The sequence below is a fragment of the Bos indicus x Bos taurus genome, chromosome X (genome assembly GCF_003369695.1).
Source record: "Bos indicus x Bos taurus breed Angus x Brahman F1 hybrid chromosome X, Bos_hybrid_MaternalHap_v2.0, whole genome shotgun sequence".
NCBI classification, from domain to species: domain Eukaryota; kingdom Metazoa; phylum Chordata; class Mammalia; order Artiodactyla; family Bovidae; genus Bos; species Bos indicus x Bos taurus.
In genome coordinates this window covers 127,701,436-127,725,355 of record NC_040105.1, presented here as the reverse complement: position 1 = coordinate 127,725,355, position 23,920 = coordinate 127,701,436, and the positions used below count along the sequence as shown (strand labels likewise).

Here is a 23,920-nt window from a genome sequence, read left to right as displayed (position 1 = left end):
AGTCGGTGCCTGATTTAGGGCCACTGGGAGGAAAGGAGGGCGGCGGCAGGTCTGGGAATTTGGGGACCGTCTGGACAGAGACTGAGGGAAAGCAAAAGAGAGGTTGCGGACGACTCTCCACTTCCTTGGGAAGAAAATTCCCACGGCCACCACCGGAGCGTGGAAACCCGCAGGCGCCCACGGAGGCGCGCGGGGAGCGCGCGGGCGGCCCTGGGCGGGGCGGGGCGGGGCGGGGCCTGTTGCTCCGGAGCTCTGAGCGGCGGTGGAGAGCGCTCCTGCAGACCTCTTGGCTTTCCCGCGCGGCGCCGCCCACCGCCGCGCCTCCGCCTCCCGCTCGGCCCCGCCACCGGCTTCCTCCTCCCCAGACTGCCTTCAGCCCGCGCGCCAGCCGGCTACGTTATGGCGGCCCGCAGCCCCAGCGTGGTGGTGAGCAACCTGGCTCGCGAGGCCCGTGGCGGCGGCCACCGGCCCCCCCCGAGCCGCGGGGCCGCAGTGCGGGCTTGGGTCCGGGTGGCCTGGGGTCGCGGGAAGGGGGGAGGCCGCATCTTCCTGGGTTCGGCCGCGTGTCACGCTGGGGCGTTGGGGTGACGGAACGGCGAGGTCGGGGTGGCCGCCTCTGGAGAGCCCCGGGAAGGAGGGCTGCGTGTGGGAGGAGAGGGTGGAAATGGCGTTTTGGTTGACATGTGCCGCTGGCGAGCGTGCTATGGGGAGGGGCCGTGGGCCAGTTCGGGAATGATCTGGCGCGGTGAGGGTGGGGGATTTCTTAGGAGAGGCTCTTCTCTGTAGGTTTGGAGTGTGGGAGTGAGGTCCTCAGGGCAGGTCCGGAGAGGGCCCCGGGCACGGAAACGACCACATGGGAGGCATGCGGGGACTGGTATTTTCACTTAGTTCTGCAAACACTATGATGAATATCTGTGGGAATGCGCATTGCTTCATTGCATCCTCGCGGCAGCCTTGGCAGCCGTAACCATACCTACATGCGTAGAAAATAGTTAACTGATATTAGGTAATTTTCCCACAGCCCAGAGGTAAGCCAGGCCTCGTAATCAGATATGCTTGAATCCCAATCCGTTGCTCTTTGATGTCTCAGGGGGCATAAAAAATGCGAATCTGGTCCTGACCTTCAAGGACATTGGTACCATAATCCGTCTCTGGTATCCTGTCTCCAACCTCATTGGTTCTTGTTTCTCCAAGAAGCCAAGCTGCTCCCTCCCCTTGCTCTCCCCTTCTGATCATGCTTGCTAAAAGAGCCAACCCTCTCTCAATAGTTAAATGCCTTAGCCTGCATTATTACTATTATTATTATAACAGTTACCTTATTACCTGTTGATTGTCTCTCCCAAAAGGGCAGGAATCACAGTGCCTTGCACGTAAGAAATTCTCGATGATTTTCTGTTGGATGAGTAAATTAAATAAACCGTTGAGCCCTAAAAAAGAAAGGATTCTATTTCATATTAGGCCTTGTGACTTAAAGAGCAGTGGTCTTAATGGAGTCTGCCCTGGGATCCTATCGGATCCTTCAGAGAAGGCAATGGCACCCCACTCCAGTACTCTTGCCTGGAAAACCCCATGGAAGGAGGGGCCTGGTAGGCTGCAGTCCATGCGGTCTCTAGGAGTCGGACATGACTGAGCGACTTCACTTTCACTTTTCACTTTCATGCATTGGAGAAGGAAATGGCAACCCACTCCAGTGTTCTTGCCTGGAGAATCCCAGGGACAGGGGAGCCTGGTGGGCTGCCGTCTATGGGGTCGCACAGAGTCGGACACGACTGAAGCGGCTTAGCAACAGTAGCAGCTGGGATCCTATCATTGTCATTACCTGCCTATCCCTATTTAGTCCTCAAAACAACCCTCTAACAGAAGTATGGTTATCATTTTACAGATGGGGAATCTTTGAATCCTTTTAGGCTCTAAATCTCTGAAGTTATTGAAAGGAGCTCAGACTCAAACCTAGGTCTCTATCAAGCGCCATGTGCTTAAATATGATGCTAATAGTACCTACTCAGCTATTTTTATTCACTTGCTGAGGAGGTTGATTGGTTTTAAGTTTTGGGGTCCAATGCTTGCCCCAGCATACAGTGAATTATTTTTGCTATAACTGGCTGTTAGTTTTGTTTAAACATCAAGATATTCATTGTGTTTTTGGTTTGCAAATTCCTGTTCCCTTTTTTATTTCCTTCCCAGAAATTGTCTCCATGTTAGCAATAACAAACAGTTAAATAGTGCTTGCTATGTGCTGGTTACTAAGCCCTTTATACATATTAATTGGTTTGATGTTTATTTAAAAAATTTACCTGGCTCAGAGAGGTTAAGTAACTTTCCCAAGATGACCCAGCAATACTAGAATTTGAATCTAAGCTATCTGGCCCCAGAGTCTGCTCTTAACCTCTCCACTTTTAAGTTCAAAGTGACAGTAGTAGGTGTTTATTTAGTACATACTATGTCTTAGGCAGTGAAGTAAATATTTTACAACATTATCTAGTATAAATGCCCTAAGAATACATAATAGATATTCCGAGGGACGTTGAGGGAGGTAGATAAATACTAGTATGATCTTGGAGGCATAGATGGATGAAGTAACTTACCCAGTATCAATCAGATGAAATTGACCGCCAGATCTACCTGGTAAGACCCATGCTACTTCTAAGTATGTCTCTAAACTACCAGGGAAAACTTGGACACACTTGAACAAAGAACAAGCTTTTAAATTTTTGCAGGTTATTATGAAGCATCAGAAATACATTATGTGGATAAAATATCTTCTACATTTCAGGATGGCCGACTCCAGTACTCTTGCCTGGAAAATCCCATGGACGGAGGAGCCTGGAAGGCTGCAGTCTATGGGGTTGCTGAGGGTCAAACAAGACTGAGCAACTTCACTTTCACTTTCATGCATTGGAGAAGGAAATGGCAACCCGCTCCAGTGTTCTTGCCTGGAGAATCCCAGGGACAGAGGGGCCTAGTGGGCTGCCGTCTATGGGGTCGCACAGAGTCGGACGCGACTGAAGTGACTTAGCAGCAGCACTGCTAGAAATGTAATCCCTATTAACTGGGCTTAAATCTTACCCTGCCACATTTTCACAGAATTGATAAAATAGTGCTTTTTTGGGGTCCACAACACTATCATTTTATCAACAGGATTTAGGCTGACAGTGTAGACCAAAATTATCCTTGGTGACCGCTGAGAAATGGAGTAGTTGAATTTGGTGGTTTCATTCTAAAATTGATTAATTAATGTGACATGCATCCTATAGATTCATCTTAACTTTTTCCATCCATTTTTTATATCTAGGTATTACAGAAAGTCTGTAGGCAAGAGGCGGGAAAAAGACAAAAGGAACAACCAGATCAACAGAGAAGAAGGGTCTTGGAGTTCTTTTAGCTTTCTGTTAGCTTTCTGTAGTTCACTAGGGAGTAATTAGGCCGTGTCATTTTTACCGCCAGTGTGAAGAGATGCTAAAGATGAAGATGTGCTAGTGTCCTCTTCTTCCTCTGTAATTGTATATTACATGCATCAGTAAGATTTATATGCTGTAAAATTGCCAGCCACCATTGTTAATATCAATATTGAGACTGTTACTTTCCTACCAGTGGCTGCCAAATGTCTAATATTTAGAAAAATTTGCTACAAATAAGAATTCAAACAGACATTTGAAATTGCTGTGAACTACTATCTTCAGCACTGTGCTTCTGATAATTGATAGGCATGTATTTTGCCCAGAGTTAACATGCCTATTATTCTGCTGTGCACACTGGAAAGGAAAGATGATAATGTTGGCTAAATGCATGTCCTTGTACATATAGATAGTAGTTATGGGCCCGCTTACATAGAAGCAGGTAATAATTTATCCCTGAGTTGAATAGAATGCTGATTTTAATTCTTGTAAGCCTTAGATTCTTGTAAAGCTTTTAATTCTTTACCTATTAGAAGGGAGGGCAAGCAAGTGATGTATGTAATTTATTTGTAAGGCTGATATAAAATTGGAAAATGAACATACTACTAGCTTAAACTATTTTCACATTTAGGAATAAATGCATCAGAAATTCATAATTTTGGTCTTAAGATACCCTGAGTTATCACAGATTATCCCAAGGGTATGACATATCTGCTTTGGTGTTTTTTGAGAGTTTGAAGTGTCTGAATATCAAAGGTAAAAATATGCCACCTGGTCATTTCTGCCCATTCTGGAAGCTTGGGATTATTGTTGGTGTGTGTGTGCTAAGTTGCTTCAGTAGTGTCCAACTCTTTGCGACCCTACGGACTGTAGCCTGCCAGGCTCCTCTGTCCATGGGATTCTCCAGGCAAAAGTACTGCAATGGGTAGCTATTTCCTCTTTCAGGGGATCTTCCTGACTCAGAGAACTCTTGTCTGTTAGGTCTCCTGCCTTGGCAGGCAGATTCTTTACCGCTATCACCACCTGGGAAGCCCGTATTGTTGGTTACTAAGAATAAAATAAAATGTATTTTATCTATTACTGTACACCTTTTAATTCACATTTTAAAACTCATTTCCTCACTTCCATTTAGTCTTGTTTAGACGCATAAACATTGTCATTTTTGGATCACAAATAGACCTAAGCCATCCAGCTCACAGATGATGAATTGATGTTGCATGTGTTATCTTCATTCTAGTTAATTTCTTTGCTTACTGTAATTTTAGATAATATATCTTTGTAATTAGACATCTTATGTACAAGCAACAACATTTTTCATGTATGAAAACCATTATTATAGATGTGACACATATAATTATTAAGAATTTGTGGCTCCAGTTTTACTGGAAAATAAAATAATTTTGATAAGTTATGATAGTAAAAGATGGATTTTGGTCCTAAACAAAAGATATATAGTAATGTTACATTTTTCAGTAATCTTTCATATTAATAAAAGTGCCTTGTAGATTTTACCATTAACAAGTTTATTATAGATGAGTTAGAATTTGAAAGCTACCTTCTAAAGCTCTGAGTAGATGCAGTCAGATTTCTGAACTGAGTAAATGGTAAGTGTCTCAGAGCTATTAATAACCTATCTTTTGGCCATTTCTGGCTGAACTGGGAATCATAGAAGGAAAGATGTATCTGCAAAGAAACCACATTTTCATTTGTTTTCCACTTCCAGCCCCTCCAGAGCTCTCCCCTAAATATTTTGGGGTTGGGCCCTTCCCAAAGCCATCCAGAAGCTTCTTTGTGAGCTTGAGGCATTTTAAGTTCACATGTTGAAGCTTTAGCCACCGCCCCGCCCCACCTGCCCTGCCAAGCAGTGGTATTTGGGAAGGTAATTAGGATTAGATAAGGTTGTGGGGGTGGGGCCTTGGTCTTTGAAGAAAGACACCAGAGTTCCCAGCCCCACGCCGCCCCCAGCACACACATAGCCAGGAGAAGATAGCTGCCTACAAGCCAGGAGAAGAGGCCTCATAATGGAGCCTACTTTGCTAACCTTGATCTTGGACTTCACAGCCTCCAGAACAGTGAGAAATAAGTTACTATTACTGTTGTTTAAGCCACCCAGTCTATGATTTTTTGTTACAGCAGACTAATACACTTCTTTTAGGAAGTGTTGGTAGTAACCACTGTCCTTAGACATACAAGCTACAAATAATACCTGTAATTTATACTCATATACAAGGTTGGGCATTTCTGTCACCTAGTTGATTTAGAAGGCTGTGCTAATTCGGTGCCAGAGACATGTCAGTCTAATTTACTCAGTTTGCAATTTAGGCAACAGAATATAATACTTTATCATATACTTTAAGCTTAATATTTCTTTAGGAAGGGGTCATTGGTGCTAGGTGACCTTGGGTTCCATTTATCTTTAGTGTGTATAAGCACTTTTGATAATCACACATTTGTGGGCTTGTGGGATTAGATATGGTACAGATTATAAGCTTTAATGTGCTGTATAGTTAGTCATATATATATATTTGTCTTTTCCATTAGATTATAAACTCTTTGAAGTCTCTCAATTTATAATCATCTTTGTATCCTCCTACAAAATCTGGCATAGTGCTATAATCAAGGTGGATGCTGAATGCATTTTTATGTAATTAAATATATATGATCCCTTCCTATCAAAGTACCCACTGGATTGTTAACTAATCCATATTAGATGGGGTTAATTCATATCAGATATTAATCAGTTAATATTGAGGTTCCCAGGTGGCTCAGTGGTAAAAAATCCACCTGCCACTGCAGGAGACGTATGAGACACTAGTTCGATCCCTGGGTTGGGAAGATCTCCTGGAGGAGGAAATGGCAACCCCATATATTTATAGTGAATTATAACAAAGTTGTGAATTTATGTCTAAAGTACCTCAAGTGATGCAGATTTTATGAATTTTGTTTTTGCCTTTTGGAAAGAGTTATATTGATGTATTTTTTTTAATGCATCAAATAACAAAAAAACCCTTTTACACTGAATGTGATATATAAATCGAATAGTACCAGTTGAAAATAAAACCTTTTCAATTGGAGAAAATTTGTTTAAAAATTTCATTTTTTGGCCATGCCACACAGCTGGAGGGATCTTAGTTCCTTGACCAGGGATCGAATCCGGGCACCCAGCAGTGAAAGCATGGAGTCCTAACCACTGGACTGCCAGGGAATTCCCTGAGATGGAAATGAATTTGGCATGATGACAGAATTCCTATTTGGGGCTATATCCCTGCTGATCTGTCTGTGTTAGACTGCGTGTCTGACTTGAACTCTGGGCAGAATTCACATTAGCTTTGATGGATACAAACAAGACTTGAAGTTCTTAGGATGCATGCAAAACCCATAGCCAGATACTGAGTCATTTTCACAGAAGCAGTAGTCTTCCGTGAAAGTCTTGCATGTTTCAGAGTACTGGGTGGGTCCTGGTTTATGCTTGTGACAGAGCAGTGAGTAACTGGGAGGAAGTGAAGCCATTTTGGTGCTCTGGATCTTGATTTTAAAGCACTCTGAAATGGTACATTTTTCATTCTTGTCAGGTAATAGCAGATCTAGTCTGACAAGCCTGACATGAATGTTTATCCTTGCATAGGATCTAGTAAGGTCTACCTCTCCTTTTCCCAAAACTTTGATTAGATTTCAGTTTATAAAATTTGGAAAAGTAATACCTTGCTTGTTATGAAGCATTATAAAAATAATACTCACTTAAAATACTCCTGTAGGTGTCACAGATGTCCCATTCCCATTCTTTTTGTAGTAATGTCTTGTGAAATAAGCCTGATGTGAATGCTGCGTTGGGTACATTAGTACTTCACCCTAGAGGATCTAGCATAATCTTTCTCCCATACCCAAAATAGGATTTTCCCCCCTGCGTATGAAAGTAATACATGTTTGTTTTTAAAACAAACCCATATTGACTTCAGGCTGCATGCCCAGCGAGTGCCTGTGCTCTGCGTGCTGCTGGACCTTGCCCGTGGACATGTCCCGATCCACCTGCCCAAATGACCACCAGCCTCCTGGCCACAGTTCCAGACGGAAGTGGCGTGCAATTACTACCAGTCTGACAGCACTTGAAACTCCACTAAAGTCTGGAAAACTCAGAACTCTGGGGACCGAAGGAAAGACGACATGAACTTCAAATTTCTTAAAATATAATTATCAATTCTGTGGATAATAGATGCATCTTAAAAATCTATTTTTACAATTTATTGAAAACCAAGCTACTTGTCCTTAAGCACCTAACACAGTGCTGAGTGGAGCAGGAGATGCTCAATAGATAATAACTGACTTGGCAAGATTTAATTATGGTTTGACCAATATTTCTTGCCAGCTGCCAAAGTTCATGTCATCAGCTTCTTGAATGTGATTTGGAAGATATTCCATCTTGAATAAAATGTGAAACAAAATATTATAATTCTGGTTGGTGTCTTTGGAATAAGCTGTATTAGCACCACTCTAACCAACTGAGCTAACTGGCCAGGTGCTGAAGAAATTTTAAATATAATGCCGAATAGAAATTATAAAGAAACTATAATTTTTTTTTAAGTGAAATTAACAATGAAAAAAACCCAAGTCAAGATTAATGTGCAGAAAGTGGCAGGTCCCCAGTTTTTACAGTTGACCACTGTTTGGTATATTCTTGCATACCAACCTTTCTTTTTTTTCTTGTCTTCCTTTTATTTCTATTATAATTTTTTATTCATAGATTTGGTTTTAATATATCTTAGAAAATTTCCCTATGCTTTTCATATTATATATGAAAAGACATACTACCACAACTAATTAATGAGGACCTGACTTTGTAAAAAGCAATATATACTCATCGAAGACAATTTGAAATATATAGCTAAATAAAATCACTGTAACTCCACTCCCCAAGATAAAGGTTTTTGTGATTTTATTATAGTTTTTCTGTGTGTATGTGTGCTAAATCACATCAGTTGTGTCTGACTCTGTGTGACCCTAAGGAGTATAGCCCACCAGGCTCCTATGTCCATGGGATTCTCCAGGCAAGAATACTGGAATGGATTGCCATTTCCTCCTCTAGGGGATTTTCCTGACCCAGGGATCGAACCTGTGTCTCTTACATCTCCTGCATTGACAGACAGGTTCTTTACTACCAGCACCACCTGGGAAGTCCTCTGTGTGTATAGGTTCATATACAAAATTTAGAAAGCTGTACTCATAGTATGTTTCACCACCACAGGTACCACGTCCTCAGTGTTATTAATATTTTACTTTCCAGGAACTGGACATACCAAGATGACCAATATGTGGTCCTACTCAAACAATCTTAGAGTGTCTAGTATGAAGGCTCCTCATGAGTTGATTATAACAGTCTCAGAGTTATGCAAGCGTGGGTTTTTAAGGAATCACTTAGCTTCATGGTGGGTTTTTTTTCCCCTACTGTGAGATGAGACTATTTTGATTTGAGTTAGGGACCATCAATTTTTCTTGTTCACTGTGATATTTTAACTTGTTAGACTATAGTGTATTAAACATTTTTTACTAAATTTTCAAACATGCAAAAGTGGAGAGCATATTAAAAGTATAATTGATCTCTATGTACTTATCACCTATGTTTATAATATTATCAAGATTTTGCCATATTTGTCTTAGCTATTTAGTTTTTCTTCTCTGCTGAACTAAAGAAATTTTCATGTCATTCAACTTCTGTAATCTTAACTGTTCATCTCTGAAACGTGGTTGATTTCTTCTATAACTACAATTCATTATACCTATGAAGTTACAGAAAGTTCTTGGCCACAGTCCATAGGGTCACAGAGTTGGAAACAACTGAAATGACTTAGCACACACAAGATATCTCATAATATCTAAATATTGTGATAGGCTAAGGTTTTTAAACATCTAAATCCAATCAAGTGTTTGTATCCTGAAATGCTCTCATTAACACAGCTGTATTTCTTTTTCAGATTAGCGATGATGAACCAGGTTATGACCTAAATTTATTTTGTATACCCAATCATTATGCTGAGGATTTAGAGAAGGTGTTTATTCCTCATGGACTAATTATGGACAGGTTAGTATGATCTCAAGTTGGAATTTTGTCTTTCCTTATATTAATTTCTAGTGTCAGCAACTGTTTTAACTAGTTGATATTTGAACATAAACTAGGCCAGCTTTTCACATAATTGATGCTTTCTATTTTAGAAGCCCTCTTGACAAAAAGGGAGGGGAGGAGAACTTATGAATAACCCAGTATAAGTCATGGTATACCGGGAATCTGTATGGAGAAGAATAAAGTAAATATTGAAGGGAAACTGGAGGAATGAACTTTAGTCACAAAGTCTTTGATTTCTCAACCCTGAACAGGGTAATGGAGTGGGGCTCAATCATGGGAAGGCAAGGTCATATTTTGATTATTACGCACACTAGCTTGAAAATTTTCTGTTAAATAAATTTCAGTGAAAAACTTCACTTTCTTTAAATGCTTGTCTTGTGTCTCTGGCTGTTCTTTTTTATTCTAAGATTATAATATTATTATAACTATATTCTAAAATATTCTGACTCTAGACGCTTAAACATGAAGAGTAAAGTTCTCTCGGTCTCCTGTACACATTTCTTCCCTACTCACTGCCTATGTATGTATACCATATATTTTAACACATGAGTATTGCTGTTGTATAGATCTACAATTTATTGGACATTTTTTCAGATTAGTACATCTGGTACTGTGTCAATATTTAAAGGTTGCATGGCATTCCACTTTCTGGCTGTACCATAATTGATATAACCAGTTCCTTATTGATGGATGCATGATGTCTCCATTTTTTTGCTTTTACAGATCATACTAGAAGGGAACATCCTTTTACAGATATTTGGTCAATTAACTTTATGCATGGGGAAATTTTGGGCCAAGGGGAAGGTGTTTATTGAATGTTTTGATACTGTCAAAGTATCCTCCAGAAAGTTATATTAATTTATACTCCCAATGGTATATGAGTGTACTGTTTTCTTCACCGTCTCTTCTAATATTGTATTATCAGAATTTGCCAGTTTGATAGGTAAAAATTGTATCTTATTTTAATTTGCTTTTTTAAATTTTTCATGATAGATCTTATAGTACACATGGATTTTGAAGGTTTTTGAAATTTTTACCTTTGCTTTATGAGCACAGATAGACTTCACAGGGGGCAGAGGACGTGTTTTGTGGAAGCTTAATCCTTTTTTTAACATTTGCAATGCATTGATTTTATTTATTTATATTTTTTTGAACTTATTTTTTAATTGAAGGATAATTGCTTTACAATATTTGTTGGTTTCTGCCATACATCAACATGAATCAGCAATAGGTTTACTGACTTGAACCTCCTTTTTTTTTTTTTAAATGTTTGTCCACTCCCTTCAGCTTGCAGGATCTAAGTTCCCTTACCAGGGATCAAATCCAGACCCTCATCAGTGAAAACATGGAGTCCTAACCCCTGGACTGCTGGGGAATTTCCATAAAGTTTAAATGTTTTTTTTAATAATATAATTTAATTTCTATTAAGTTACTGATTTTAATTTCTGTAGGACCGAACGGCTGGCTCGAGATGTGATGAAGGAGATGGGTGGCCATCACATTGTGGCCCTCTGTGTGCTCAAGGGGGGCTATAAGTTCTTTGCCGACCTGTTGGATTACATCAAAGCACTGAACAGAAATAGTGACAAATCCATTCCTATGACTGTGGATTTTATCAGACTGAAGAGCTACTGTGTAAGTATATTTCATACATGTTTAAAATAAACATGGCATTTTTATTATGCATCCTATATGTATCAGCTTTAACTGATTATGCATAAATTCCAATTGATCTATATTAATAAATAAAAACAAAACTACATGGATTCTAAAATTCAGATTAACATGAATTTATTGTGAAGCATTATGTTTTGCAAAACCAAAAAAACCCATGGCAGCTGTAGGTTTTCCTATGTTTTGAAGCTCTTCAAACTATACTTACATGTTCATTTTACATGGTTACTGAGCTTTTCTAATATATTCCCTAGTACTTTATATCCAAGTGAATATTGTCTTTTTCAAACTAGTTGCCTTATACAGTCGCCAGTATTTATTATAGTTTTTTTCAAACTTTTAACTTTATATTTTGTATTAGGATATAGCCTATTAACAATGTTGTGGTAGTTTCGGCTGAACAGTGAAGGGACTCAGCCATACATATACATGTATCCATTCTCCCCCAAAGCCTATATTTATTTTAAAGTTTTTTTGATTTAGTTTCGGTTTTCTGGATTTTTAAAACCCCCTTGAAGAATTGCTCTTGGGACTTAGGGGATCCTCTGTTGACTGGTGGCAGATATCCTCTCTGGCGCTAGATTGACTTGCAAGGGAGTCCTAGGCATTTGGAGTTAGTTGTAAGTAATAAGGAGGGTCAGCAGTTGTCCTTTAGGAAGCGTGTTGGAGTGCGAGCATTAGCACATTGAAGAAACCACCTTTGTGTCACATTCCCTCTGTCTGTGTCACACAGTCTCAAATGCTTCAGAATATTGACAGAGTAAGCATTATTGATGCTTGTGGGGTGAACCAAAATCCATGTCATCTTTTCATGTGAATTTCATCATCCGTATGCTTGATTTTTATTACTTCATACTGTTGCCTTTTTTCTGGTTGCATGTTGGCATTGTAATTCCTGAGAGTTACTATTTTCCTTAAATAATAGATTTTTTTCCCTAGCTTCTTCAAGGATTAGAATGAATGTCTGATCTTTTTCTGCTTTATAAATCAGTATTGTAGGGCATCTTTGTAGAAACTTGTGTTATGTTTACACTTCCATTTGGAAATAAGGACCACTTACGTACATTTAACTTTCAGCCTCCTTTCTTTTCGTTAATCATCTATTTGACCCAAGTTTTTGACCTTTCCCCCATTTTTATCAGTCCTGCTGGTGATTGGACAACTATTTAAGTATCATCATAGACAGTTTCCCTATCCTGTTAAAAATCTTTGTGCTTATATATCATGACAGTACTTTGTAATTATAAACTCCTTTTAACTTGTCCGTATCTTGCTTGAATTAAAGACTTGCTTAAATGCAAAATTTGGATTTTTACTTAACAGAAGTTGTTTTGCTGATTTACACTAAGGTTTAATTCTAGTCAATATAACTGACTTTAATATGCTATTGCTTAGAGGCTCACAGTCCAGGGCATGATTTCTGTTTTTGATCTTCTGAAGAATCCTCCTGCCCACACACATACACATAAAAATCAGTTTTGTTGCTTTATGACTTCTACTTCATTACTGTGGAGACGTGTGCAGAATGTTCTTTCTTTGAAAAGAAAGCTCATTAAAAAATGAAGGGAGTTTAATATTTTCTTTTTAAGTATATTTATAGTCATAGAGCAATTTGAAGCAGTAGGAACATTGACATTTTAATTCTGTTTTTTTGGCTACGCCACACAGCATGCAGGATTTTAGTTCCCTGATCAGAGACTGAACTTGTGCCCCTGCAGTGCAAGTGTGGAGTCCCGACCACTGGACCACCAAGGAATTGCTAGTTTTTTCCCGTTAGTTTTAGATCTTAGAGGATTGTTAAGCTGAAGTCCTCAACTGATAAAAAGTGTTGAGATCTTGAACATAATTAAAGCAAACATTTAGGTAAATTTTCCCATAGAGAAAAATTATCTGTTCTATTTTATGTGACATTTTGTGTAGATTTACTACTAAACAATAGAAATTAGGAAAACCATATATACTTTGTTGATTTGAAGTAACATTTCTACCCTCTTTAATAATTCATCAACTTGTGGAAGATATTTACATGTGCATATTATAAAACAATTTGATGTAATCATAAAATAGGCATTTAAAATTGTTTGTAGCATCAGTAACAATGACGTTAGTGTAATCTTCACCAGTTTGAAGTAGTGAATTAAACATTAACTGATCTGTACTTATCCTAAAGAAATGCTCCATGAACTATTAAATTTCCCCGGATATATGAACAGCCATAACAGTGTTAACACAGCCTATCTAGTTTTTCTTCAGAATAAAAAGTAAATTTTTCTGATTAAAAAAAAAAACCTGTAAAAGAACATACAACCATAAAAAATTATAAAGGAATTAAATTCCAGTACCTCTTTTAATTGTAATATTTTGAAGAATTTTCTGTGCATACACACACATATTATAGTTTACATACTTTTAGACTAGCTATTCAGATTTTTATTTGCTTACTGCCTAGTTGAGAAATTGCCTAGGGATTCCAGATACCATGTTTAAATCTAAGATAGCCTCGATTTTAAGATTTCCCACTACTTTTTGTACTGCTAAGAAAGAAGACACTGTCAGTTATATCTGTAAGTTGCTGGCAACTGTCATATGTCAATTTCAGGAGGTATTAAGATGTGTATATATATCCTTCAAAAGTAAAATGCTATATATTAAGTGACCTTTTCTATCACTAAAGATCTATGATATTTTTTTTAAAAAGCAGTTAGTAACTGTGCAAATGTATTTTCTCTATTGTGAGTTCAATTTTTTAGTAATTTTTTTTACTAAAATAGTTTAATTAAAAAAAATGAGACAGCCACTATGGAGAACAGTATGGAGATTTCTTGAAAAACGAGAACTAAAACTACCCTATGACCCAGCAATCCCACTACTGAGCGTATACCTTGTTGTTGTTTCATTGCTAAGTCATGTCTGGCTCTTTTGCGACCCCATGATCTGTAGCCCACCAGGCTCCTATGTCCATGAGATTTTCCAGGCACGAATACTGGAGTGGGTTGCCGTTTCCTTTTCCAAGAGGATATACTCTGAGAAAACCACAGTTTTAAAAGACATGTACCCCAGTGTTCATTGCAGCACCATTTACAGTAGCTAGGACGTGGAAGCAACCTCGATACCCACCGACAAGATGAATGGATAAAGAAGTTGTGGTCCATGTATACAGTGGAACGTTAGTCAGCCACAAAGTCAGTTCTAGTGAAGTGGATCAATCTAGACCTTGTTATACAGAATGAAGTAGGTCAGAAAGAGAAAAACAGTATCATGTATTAACATACATATGGAATATAGGAAAATGGTGCTAATGAGCCTATTTGCAGGGCAGCAGTGGAGACGCAGACATAGAGAACAGACTTATGGACGCAGCGGGGGAAGGAGAGGGTGGCACGAATGGAGAGAGTAGCATGGAAACATAAATAGCCATATGTAAAATAGAGAGCCAGTGGAAAGTTGCTGTGTGGTGCTGGGAGCTCCAATCAGGTGTTCTGTGACAATGTAGAGGAGTGGATGGGGTGGGAGGTGGGAGGGAGGTTTAAGAGGGAGGGGACATATATATACCTATGGCTGATTCACGTTGATGCACAGCAGGAACACACACAACATTGTAAAGCAATTACCTTCTGCTAAGCTGCTAAATCGCTTCAGTCGTGTCCGACTCTGTGCAACCCCATAGACGGCAGCCCACCAGGCTCCCCCGTCCCTGGGATTTTCCAGGCAAGAACACTGGAGTGGGTTGCTATTTCCTTCTCCAGTGCATGAAAGTGAAAAGTGAAAGTGAAGTCGCTCAGTCGTGTCCAACTCTTAGTGACCCCATGGACTGCAGCCGACCAGGCTCCTCCATCCATGGGATTTTCCAGGCAAGAGTACTGGAGTGGGGTGCCATTGCCTTCTCCAAATTACCTTCTAATTAAAAATAAATAATTTTTTTTAAAAAGAAGAAAGCCTCAGGAGGGAAAGTTGTCAGATGAGTAAATTTTTTGTGGGCCGTAATCAAAGGAAAAATTAGCCTGATTTATGATGTGTTCAGACTAAATGGCTTACCTTGAAATTGTTCTTAGGATTTTAAATCTTGTAGAAACCTTTTTTGAGTTAGGACTTATCTCAGTGTACATTTGGGAGGGCTTCGCTGGTGGCTCAGCGGTAAAGAATCCACCTGCCGACACAGGAGATATGGGTTTGATGCCTGGGTCAGGAAGATCCCCTGGAGAAGGAAATGGCAACCCACCCCAGTATTCTTGCCTGAGAAATCCCATGGACAGAGGAAGCTGGTGGGCTACAGTCCATGGGGTCGCAAAAGAGTTGGACACAACTAAACAACAGCAACAAGACATTTGAGAACAATGAGGGGCAGAGGGATTAAGTGACTTCCCCAAGATCATGCAGGCCTTTGATTTGAACCCAGGCCTTTAATTCTGTGCAGAAGAGTCTTACTTGGGAAACTTTTTAACTGACTTGGATCCTCTGATATGGGCTTCCTATTATTTCTTCATCAGTTTTGCATGCAAAGACAATTCATTTTGCCAATTCTGGGATTTTTTTCCTCAATTATAATCAAGATTCATAAAGCTATAAGTTTCAGTCTTAATTTTGGAGGTCACTTGATTAGTAGCTTGATTAGGCCAACTGTTTAATACATGAAAGGTGCAAATTACTTATAGTGATTTGTTATTTGTAAGAAGCTGGCTCTTTGAGTTTGTTAAAGAAAAATGTAGAAAATATTGGAGTAGTTTCTTAAAGTATCTCTTCTAAGAAGAGGTCAGTAGCTTTCAATCTGTATGTATTTAGTCAATTGCTTTAAGGTATGCTTTTTTTCTCCAGAACAGTTAAAGTTTAAATGTAAAGTACCACTTTGATGTGGTTGAAAGCTTATCTTCTGTAAACCTATTTTTATATATATAAAGCAAGTGAAGTGATTTATGCCTTTCTCCTGCTTATTGAACTAAGACTATTGGACACTGATGGGGGAAAGAATTTGTTCAGTTTAAATTGGCAGGAATGGGGATATGTACTGTCCACAGTGTAAAGAAACTCTAACAGAAAGGTCAAAAGTGTGTTTTCTCATCCTTGCCTGTGGATTTTTACTTTGATGTAGTCCTTCTTGTGCAGCTTAGGTTTTATACAAGCACCCTGACTCATAGAACATGAAGGAAGTAGTCACGTTTGGCCCCATGAAACCACAAATTTTATTTTTTTAAACATGGAGGGATTTCCGTGGTGGTCCAGTGGCTAAGACTCTGCACTCCCAATGCAGGGAGCCTGGGTTCGATCCCTGGTCAGGGAACTAGATCCTACATGCAGCAACTAAGAGTTCCCATGCCACAGCTAAGACCTGGTACAGCCACATAAAGAGATATTTTTAAAAAAGAAGGTTTGATAAAATGGAAACACAGACACTAAGGGTATGTATTTGTAAACCCAAAGAGCTTCTCTGGGAATTTTATGTAGTAGACAGTGACATTCTGAGTTAAGGACAGATTGGGCTCTCCCATGCCAGTACCATCATCTCATGAAGTTTGAAGTACTTGAGAGTCCCTCAGTAGTGAAATGCAGCAGGGAGACAGTGGGAACCTTGACCTAAACGGGAATGGAGGGAGTGAGGGAAATCCTTTGGGGGGGAACGGATTCATGGTTGTCATTTGTATGCGATTTGGGAACTGCTGCTAAGTTGCTTCAGTCGTGTCCGACTCTGTGCGACCCCATAGACGGCAGCCCACCAGGCTCCCCGGTCCCTGGGATTCTCCAGGCAAGAACACTGGAGTGGGTTGCCATTTCCTTCTCCAGTGCATGAAAGTGAAAAGTGAAAGTGAAGTCGCTCAGTCGTGTCCGACTCTTTGCAACCCCATGGACTGCAGCCTGGGATTTTCCAGGCAAGAGTACTGGAGTGGGGTGCCATTGCCTTCTCTAGCACAGTGGACTGTAACATTTTTCGTAAATGAATGTGCTGTTTTAGCCTGCATTTTAAAAGTTGTTTGTGTTTTCATCAAAGAAGCCTTAGAAGCTAAAACCCTTGGGGCAAACACGAATATGGAGATTTAGATCTATCAGAGCAGCAGTGTCTTGCATACTTGGAGTTCTCTTGTCTGTTTCCCTATTACCGTCGCCTTTGGATCACAGGGTTTTTTCCATGATTTCATACTTTCCATACTTTTCAGTTCTCAGATCTATCCTCTGTACAAAAGGGTCAATTGAAGTTGGAGTGTAATACCAAATTTCAACAGAAGATGTCGCTGTTTACCTTGATTTGTTGTGCTCATTGAAAGCTTCAGGTTTTGTACACTTTTTGTTTTCTATTCTGTGTTTGAAACTCTAGGTTTTAGGTTAGTTAGAATAAGAGGTGGCGATGAGAAGTGATATGCAAGGGTTTTTTATATTGGAAGTCATACTTTTGTATCTTATATTCGTTTGCATCACTGTGTTCTGTTGGCCCATTTGTGTTTTTCAAAAATAACATTGCCATCAAATATGGACATGTATATAGAAGCATTCAGGCACAGCTTGTTTTATCGTGCTTCATTTTATAGTGCATTTTTAAAAAGAAGTTGAAGGTTTTTGGCAGTTCTGTGTCAAGCAAGTCTATTGGTGCCATTTTTCCAGCAACACTTTTGCACTCTTTACATCTGTGAATTACATTTTGGTAATTGACACAACAGTTCAAGCTTTCATTATTATTATATTTATTATGGTGATCTGTGATTAGTGATCTTTGATGTTACCATTACAAAAAGGTTAAGACTCACTGAAGGCTCCAATGATGGTTAGAATTTTTATTTATATATATTTTGGGGGAGGTTGTACCATAGTTTCATGTTTTATTTTTAAAGAAACTGCTGATTTCCAGAGTGCCTGTACGATTTCCAGAGTGCCTGTACACTCACATGAAGTATAAATGGTCCAGTTTCTCTGCATCCTCCACAGTGTTTGCTGTCACTACTTTATTTTCTTTTAAATTAATTTTTATTGGAATATAGTTGATTTACACCGTTGTGTTAGTTTCAGGTGTACACCAGTGAATCAGTTATGCATACGCACATGCGTGCGTGCATGAAGTTGCTTCAGTCGTGTGGGACTCTTTGTAACCCTACGGACTGTAGCCCGCCAAGCTCCCTTGTCCGTGGGATTCTCCAAGTGAGAATCCTGGAGTGGGTTGCCACACCCTCCAGGGCAAATTCCGGAACCCGCATCTTGTCTCCCAGGCGGGTTCTTTAGCACTAGCACCACCTGGGAAGCCCCACGTGGGCGTATATCCATTTTTTTTAGTCTTTTCACATAGAGGCCATTATAGAGTGTTGAGTGGAGTTCCCTGCACTGCACACAGTAGGTCTTTATGATCTGTTTTATATATAGCAGTGTGCATCTGTCAATCCTAACCTCCCCATGTATCCCTCTCCCCCCTTACCCCTGGCAACCCTAAGTTTGTTTTCTACATCTTTGATTCGATTTCTGTTTTGTAAATAGGTTCATTTGTACCATTTTTTAAGATTCCACATATAAATGATAACATTTTCTAGCAATAAAGTATTTTAAAATTAAGGAATGTACATTGTTTTTCAGACATAATGCTGTTTCACACTTGATAGACTACAGTACAGTGTAAATATAACTTTTATGTCCATTGAGAAACCAAAAAATTTGTGTGACTTACTTTATTGCAACATTCATGTTATCGTGATGGTCTGGAACCAAACCCAAAATATCTCAAGTATTCCTACACGAAAAAGTAGAAAGTCTTCTTATCCCTTGTCACTGCTCAGAGGTAATTGCAGTTATAAGCTTTTTTAAAATGCTGAACAGAAATGGCTTCATGGGCAGCACATTTCCCTACAACTTGGTGTTTTAGTTACTGTTGTTCAGGACAGTATGTACAGACTGTCAGATTCTTTTTAATAGCTGCACAGTATTACACTGCGTGGATGACCTTGATTTAAATAATTCCCTGTTAATAGACATGTTGGTTGTCTCCAATTTTTGTTGAGAATGTGAAAATATTCTGCATTTTCTTCTGGTCTGCTTATGGCTTTATTTTTTATGTTTAGATTGTAATCCATCTGGAATTTATTTTTGTGTATGCTATGAGGTAGGGATCATACATTATTTTTTTCCCAAATGGATTACTAGTTGATGAAACACCATTTATTGAATAATTCTTCTTTTTCTTATTGACTTGAAATAGCCATCTTTATCATGTACTAAATCCTCATGTGCTTCTGGGTCTGTTTCTGGGTTCCATTCTGTTCCTTGATCTCTTTGTCTGTTACAGCACCATTATAATTGGCAGAACTTTGGTATGGTTTGCTCTCTGGAAGGGCAAGTCTAAGCTCTTTCATTCACTGTTCGTTCACTAGTTTTCTGTCTTGAATCCAGCACAGCTGAATTACGATCATTATCACCACCAGCTAGAGTGGGTGTGGAGCGTTCCTTTTTGAAACTCCTTAATGGTTTTTACTAGATTCTATGATAGCAGAAAACTTGGAGCCTAAGAGGTATGCTTTAAAGGACTCCTGATCAGACCTGATTTCCCAGACTGTGCTGAAGATGGCCTGGGCCTCAGCTAGACTTTTGAGGGAGATATCTTTGGAGTTGAATGTGATATAGACCAGACTCTACAGTTTGATTGACTCATGGGAATGGTCCTGGGCCAGAACCAGACACCTGTCATGCTAATAAATTCTTTCATGGTTCAGAAATTCCTGAGACTGAAGATGGGTGGCTGCTGTAATACTGCCCACTCAAAAATGCGTGTGCGCCATTTTTAGGACTCTTCAAAGCATCAAATCAGTAATGGCTAATTAGAACTTCTTAATTTTTTGTCATTCATTTCTAGAAACATAATTCTTAGAGTATCATAATGCTGTGACATGAGATAGCTAACTTCTTAAATCTCCTAGTTCCCATTTGATAACTTGAAATGTGTGTGTATTATATGGAAGGATATACATGTATATTTATACCTTTTTTTTTTTTTTAATTAGAACGACCAGTCAACAGGCGACATAAAAGTAATTGGTGGAGATGATCTCTCAACTTTAACTGGAAAGGTATGTATCTTGTTCTTTTTCTGGTTCTCTTAGGTGTAAGGTTAGGTTGTTTATTTGATGTTTTTCTCATTTTTTGGGGCAAGCTCATAGATAAACTTCCTCTTAGGGAAAGGTATGTATCTTGAGGGAGAAGGAAAGAACACTCCATACCAAGAGTCATACTGTGCTTTCAATCCATCACCAGGAGGCAGTTTAGATAGTTATTTATGTACTCAAACACAAGTTATTTAGCCCTTGGAAACAATCTAAGTTAGGCATCTAAGCTAGGTCATATAGCAAAGAGGCCACAGAATCCAACGTTAAACTTCAAATCTCTTGTTGCCAAGTACTGTTGGTATGCTTCTGTGGGGATCTAATTTGGGATCCTTCAAAAGAATATATGAAGGGAAAAGCCTCCTTTTTAAAAATAGATCACACATCGTTTCTTACAAGATAAACAGTATAATGTAGTGACTGAAAGTGTGGGTTCTGGAGCTGGAGAACTTCGATTCAATGCTTGACTCAGTGCTTCCTAACTGCGTGACCTTGGGCAGGTTCTTTAACTTCTCTGTCTCCCATATGTATGGTGGGATGATACTGGCAACCACCTCAGAGACTTAAAAGGGTCAAGTGATAATAATTGTGTAGAACTTTCAGCAGTTTCTGGTAGTACAAACACTTCAAATATACTATTATTTTAAGGAATCGCAAAGAGAGTTTTAAATACATCAAAAATCTTCCAGTACAGACATTTAGCTGAGATAATAGAGCTATTAAAATATTTGAATATTATTCTTCTGATACACTGAAATGATTTTTGAGTAACCTGTGATAAATGATGGAATGCTATGATTTCTTTTTCAGCTGCCAGTTATTTTATTTTATTTTTTTTGCTGATAGATGCAGTACCAAATATAAAGGCATAAACTTATAAAAGTTTCACAAGAATCCTGTGAGGTAGATATTATCATTCTCGTTTCATAGATCAAGAAACTTAGGACTCAGAAAGGTTGAAGGACTTGTCCAAAGTCACTCTGCCAGCAGAGTGAAAGAAAGTTAAAGTGTTAGTCGCTCAGTCATGTCTGACTCTTTGCGACCCCATGGTCTGTCCATGGGATTCTCCAAGCAAGAATACTGGAGTGGATTGCCATTCCCTTCTCCAGGGGATCTTCCCAACCAAGGGATTGAACCCAGGCCTCCTTCATTGCAGGCAGAATCTTTACCATCTGAGCTACCAGGGAAGCTGGCGAATGATAGAACTTGAATTTAAATTTAGGTCTATGTAGCTCCAAAGTTCTTTTCTTCCTCTGGTTTTTAGATTTTAATGCTTATAGCTTACTTACATGACTGAGTATCTGTAAGGCAATTTTAACATACAACACTTGTGTCAAATTCTATGGTCCCATATCAGGGTCATGCCAAACTAATGTTGTCTTCCTCAACATCTTTTGAAAACTTCAAAGGAGAAATTGTAGTCTGTTGACTCTTCTCCCTTTCTGCCAGACATATCCTCCTTCCCTTTCAGCATGCTTTGTCCATATTTAGAAGTCATTTGAAGCCCTTACTCCTAGAATCAGTTTTTAGTGCTGGAAGGGACCTAGCCTTCAAAGCTTTCTGATGCCGTTCGACCTTGCCTTTCCCACCTAATGGCTGTCCCACTGCATAGCTCTGTGATCTTACAAGTTCTTTGCTTCTGAAATAACTTTGAGTAAGCTCATTTATTGTGGAAAAAAATGAAGATGCAGAAGTTGGGTGAAGTTATTTCTTAGGGGTGAGATTATGGATTATTTAGACTTTCTATTTCAGTTTGTCTCTATGAATAGTTTTCCCTTTTTTTTCTAGTTAGTAGCTGAGAATATGGGCTTTGAACCCTGAAAACCTCTCAAGTCTATCCACTTGACTATTTTTATAACTTTAAGCAAATCATTTGACCTCTGAGCCTCTTTTTTTTTTTTCATTTATTAAGTAAAGAGGTAGTTATTTGATATAAAATAAACTCTCAATAATGGTTGTAATTCTCATTCTTTTATTTTTTAAACAGTAATGATACCATACTCTGAATACTATAATTTTGTGTGGCAAATATTTAATCTCTCTAGACTTTGATTTGTGTAAACTGTCTCATAGTACTAAAAGTCTTTGATTATGATTTAGACAAGCTTTTGCAGCTACTTAGTATTAGAGCCAAGACTAGACTCCAGTTTTTCTGTCTCATAATTCAATGCTGTTTTCAAACTATAACTCCATCCCATGGTTCTGATTGCCACATCAGTGAGCCAAAGTTACTGATGGGAAAATATTATCCTTCAGATGTGCTAGCTGGGCTAGAGAAAATGCTGAGCAAACCACATGGTGGGTGGTGAAACAATTATTGGTTCATTACTTGATTGCAGTTGGCCCTTGAACAACATGGGTTTCAACTGTGTGAGTCCACTCATATGCACATTTTTCCTATCAATCTGTACTACACTACTATACAATCTGTAGTTGGTTGAATCTGTGAATATGGAGGAACTGTGATACAGTTGGCTGTAAAGGTATATATGGTTTTCAAGTGTGTGGAAGGTTGGTGTCCCTAGCCTCCTTGTCATTCAAGGGTCAACTGTATATTCAATTTTCCTAAAGATTTAGGTTACAGTGTCTTTTGAGAAGAGAGAAATTAGTTGTAATATGAGAAAGAGAGTGTTGTATATGAACTATTGTAGTAATATAATGTATATTATAAAATACATGCAGTTATAAAATTACAGATTAAATAAGGTGAGGTTTAAAAAGTTTCAAATGTTTCTTTGATAACCACTGACTTAGAAAAGTATAGAGAACATCATACCTAATGCTATAGGTATGTGACAGAGAAATGAGGACTACAAATAAATAATATACATGAATCTTCTTATGACTGATTATAATCAGTATATGAAATGCTACCTCATTCCCAAGAATAGATAGGACTCTTTTCTACCTTAGACAGTTAAGGCAGTATTTCCTCTAAGGGTTCTTTCAGCTATAAAATTCTAAGAGGTAGAAATTGGGATAAGGGTTTATGGTAGCAGGAAGCATTGATATCTTTTTTTAGTTTAGTCCAAGAATATGAGCACATGCAGATCAATTTCAGCCTACCAAGAAAATGGGGGTTTTAATAGGATTCCATATGGTAAGTTAAATGCATGATTTTGGAGTTATTGTACAAATTATAGTTTTTTGAATGTTGGAGTTGGAATACACATTAGTGTATTTCTACATGGGAAACTGAGGCCCAGAGAAATTTTTCAACTTGCCCAAGATTATTCTGTTTAAGTAATGGAAACTCTTTTAAAAAATTGAACATATGGGTCAAATTTTATTTTAAAAATTCCATTGCAGTGAAAATTTTATATTAAAGAGTTCCAAATCCCAACAGATGGCCCATTTGTTTAAATCAGGGTTTGATATAGTAAAGTAGGTTAAAACAAGAATTTGGAGAAATCCTTAGAGTTTGTTATGATGTGACTTAAACTATAATTGGAAACACTGTCTGATTCATTGTACTGATTTTCATTTCTCTTTTTCTTCCAGAATGTCTTGATTGTCGAAGTAAGTTTTACATATTTTTAATATGGTGTTTATGATTTTCTAACTTGGTATATGCAGTCCTAAAGGTAACCCAGGGAAAGAAATTCCTTTGCATCAGTTTTAGTGATGGGCTTGTATTATAAGGGAATGAGATCGTTTGTAAGAAGTATTTAGTA

General features: G+C 38.6%; 1 protein-coding gene across 1 annotated transcript in view; it reads left to right on the top strand.

Annotated features, from left to right (window-relative positions):
• Positions 1–278: 278 nt before the first annotated feature.
• The window catches only part of HPRT1 (hypoxanthine phosphoribosyltransferase 1), a 31,303-nt gene continuing 7,661 nt past the window's right edge, over positions 279–23,920 (top strand). Inside the window, exons 1-5 of the mRNA XM_027533904.1 lie at positions 279–426; positions 9,362–9,468; positions 10,962–11,145; positions 20,148–20,213; positions 23,748–23,765. Of these exons, the coding sequence (XP_027389705.1) occupies positions 400–426; positions 9,362–9,468; positions 10,962–11,145; positions 20,148–20,213; positions 23,748–23,765 (402 nt within the window). The 5' untranslated portion in view covers positions 279–399. The remainder of the gene's footprint in view (positions 427–9,361; positions 9,469–10,961; positions 11,146–20,147; positions 20,214–23,747; positions 23,766–23,920) is intronic.